The sequence below is a fragment of the Fusarium coffeatum genome (genome assembly GCF_003316985.1).
Source record: "Fusarium coffeatum strain FIESC_28 chromosome Unknown BRIP53273_contig_407, whole genome shotgun sequence".
Taxonomy (NCBI): Eukaryota; Fungi; Ascomycota; class Sordariomycetes; order Hypocreales; family Nectriaceae; genus Fusarium; species Fusarium coffeatum.
Window position 1 is genome coordinate 4774 of NW_022158196.1, and position 3058 is coordinate 7831.

Here is a 3058-nt window from a genome sequence, read left to right on the forward strand (position 1 = left end):
TGCTTCTGCAATCTGCTGCTGCTTCTACTACTGTACCCCTGCGAATCTGGTCCTCTTGCTATCATCATCATCATCATCATCATCATCGCTATCAACGCCAACGAAATCACCGCCATCAACACAAACCGACCGCCGTACTTACAAGCCGAACCTGAACCCTCAATCTTTGTCTATACGCTGCAAAAGACGAGACAGTGCCCTGCGAAATACTGCCACGGCACTCCGACTCCACCCTTGTTTCATTCCTTAAACTCGCGACTCAGCATGGGACTTTGCTATTCTTCACGATAATTCAACGTCGTCCACCATATCGACCCCCTCACGATGGGCAACGGCCAAGGAAAACCCGTCGACCTCAACGGCGAAGGTACGTCAAGCGACCCGACCGCTACCTTTATTTTCATCCTTGTCTCCATCTGCTTTCTCAAATCTGCCATTGGGTTATCACGGTTCTTGTCACCCTGCATGCTATCTGCTACCTCTGAGCCGCATTTCACTTGGCATCATCCTGTCTCCCACGTGTATCGTGCATACAACCCGACCGCTGCTTTGCGCTCAATCGCTTGCTTTTTCAACAACACAACCGCCCAATCCCCGGTTACGTACAGAAACAAAGTAATTAGTACATTTCGCTGACAGTCTACCTAGTGAACCTCAATCATTTCCGCCTCTTGCGAGTCGTCGGTCGAGGTGCCTTCGGAAAGGTACGAATTGTCGAGCGAAAGGACACGAATCTCTCCTTTGCTCTTAAATATATCCGAAAGGATGAAGGCAAGTCACTTTTCTTATCTATTCGCTGTACCTTGGCTTCAGGGTCATGTAGAATATGTACTACTTCATCTCCTCGACGGTAGCCGTCGAGTAGGGTGCAGCCATCTCTCTTGTGGCACCCGGCTAACAGTTGTGAATCTTGCAGTTGTACGATCTGAAAGCGTGCGTAACATTATTCGAGAACGGCGAATGTTGGAATATGTCAATCATCCTTTCATCTGCAACTTGAGATACAGTTTCCAGGACATCGAATACATGTACGCTCTCCTACGATACATCCCCAACCTTGGCTCACATTAGATAATAGGTACCTTGTGGTCGATTTGATGACTGGTGGAGATCTACGGTTCCACATCTCGAGAAAGACTTTCACCGAAGAGGCTGTTAGGTTTTGGATTGCCGAGCTTGGATGCGCTTTGCGATATGTACACAGCCAAAACATCATCCACCGCGATATCAAACCCGACAACGTACTGCTCGACGCCGATGGCCACGTTCATTTGACAGACTTTGTATGTTTCGCCTAATCACTGTTGTATCAAAACTAACCAAATCCAGAACGTTGCCTCTGATGTCGTCCCAGGCAGGACACTCACAAGCAAGTCAGGTACACTGGCTTACCTCGCTCCCGAAGTATACGCTGGTAAAGGATACGACGTTCGGGCAGACTGGTGGTCTTTGGGTGTTTTATTCTACGAATGCATCTATAATAAGGTACGTGCTTGTGGAGCTACACCAACCCTTTTGTATATGCTGACCAAATTCAGCGACCCTTTGAAGGCGGCTCTGAAGGATCTCTCAGTCAACAGATTCAAGCTGCTTCGCCCAAGTATCCCGTAACACAGCCGCCTGTGTCACTCTCCTGCCTTTACGCAATCGGCTCCGCTCTTGACCCGAACCGTGAAACTCGAATGGGATCAACGTGGGAGAGTTTTATCCATAACGAATTCTTTAAGTGCTTCGATTTCGAGCTTCTCGAGCTAAAGCGAATCGAGCCGATTTTCGTTCCTTCCTCTGAAAAGACTAACTTTGATGCTACATACGACCTTGAAGAGTTGTTGTTGGAAGAGGCACCACTTGAGGCTCGTGCAAGACGCCAGAAACCACGAGAGCGTCTAAAGGATGATGCAACTGAGAAGGAAATCCGAGAAGATGAGTTATATCGCATGATTGAATCGGATTTTAAGCCTTTTGACTACACAGTAGCTGCCTACAAACGGTACGTGGCTATGCTAACTTTCACTATTGTCTTTTTGCTAATTTGGCCAGGATTACCGAGGGCGCTGCCACCGAGGAAGGATCCCACGACACGGACAATACTCCCCAGGCCATCACAACCGACGAAGCGACACCTGTCCCTGCAGTTAACGGAGGCTATCAATCGTCACCCCTTAACCCAAGCACCAGCAATGAAAGTCGCACGGGACGCCCTGTACGCCCGGCTCCTCCACCGCCGTTACAGAACGACTTCCGAGCTCGCCACGTTCCTATTGTTGCCGGTCAGCGGATGACGAGTCCTACTGGAGGCGTGCAAGTGACTCTTGATGGCAGTGGTAGCTGGTCCGAGCTGGCTCGTCAGGACGCAACCTTGCCTACGGATGCTAACAATATTGGTGATGGCAAGAGTGAAGGCTCTGGCGGCATGTTTGGGTTTCTCAAGAGCAAGAAGGGACGCACGAATAGCCCTAAGCCAAAGGAACGAGGTGTGCTGGGTAAGGAGGGCGCAAGAGTTGTCATCGGTTAGAAGAGGATGGAGGCTCGCAACACGCCGTTCTGGTATCATGCTCAAGAGACCAATATTCAACCGGCAGTATGCACACCAGCACTCCGGACCACCGGCCCCGAGTGTCCTCACACTGGGCGCCCAAAAATCGATTATTCAATGCTTTTCGCAGTTCCGTTCTGCGTTCTGCGACGTGAGTCGATGCCGCGATGGCTGGGACCTGGTAAAGCAACGTATCCAAGGACAGCCGATGCGGGGAGCGATATGGCGATAGCCGCTGCGCAGGGACGATGAGAGACGGCCTCTTTACTTCATTCTTTCTGGCGTTCGGTCATGTTTTACGGCTAGACGCCCTTGCTACTCCCGATCATAGAGGGGTATCGCATTCTGAGGAACGACGCTAATTTGTAACAACGTGGTGCAAAACCAAACGAATAACCAACATGGGAGGGAGCTATGCATCTGCAGGGACATTTCATTCACTTGAATCTGCAGCATCTGGGGGATGCTTGAATTGCGAGGGCGTTTTTCTCTTATCGGGGGCGGACATTGATGGGATATAGT

General features: G+C 50.3%; 1 protein-coding gene across 1 annotated transcript; it reads left to right on the top strand.

Annotated features, from left to right (window-relative positions):
- Nucleotides 1-324: 324 nt before the first annotated feature.
- FIESC28_11441 (uncharacterized protein) lies at nucleotides 325-2515 on the top strand (the record flags this gene model as incomplete). The annotated part of the gene is made up of 7 exons (XM_031165565.1): nucleotides 325-367; nucleotides 649-704; nucleotides 1015-1028; nucleotides 1079-1283; nucleotides 1330-1485; nucleotides 1539-1990; nucleotides 2041-2515. The coding sequence occupies 7 exons, from the start codon at nucleotides 325-327 to the stop codon at nucleotides 2513-2515; spliced, it is 1401 nt and encodes a 466-aa protein (XP_031010376.1).
- Nucleotides 2516-3058: the final 543 nt, after the last annotated feature.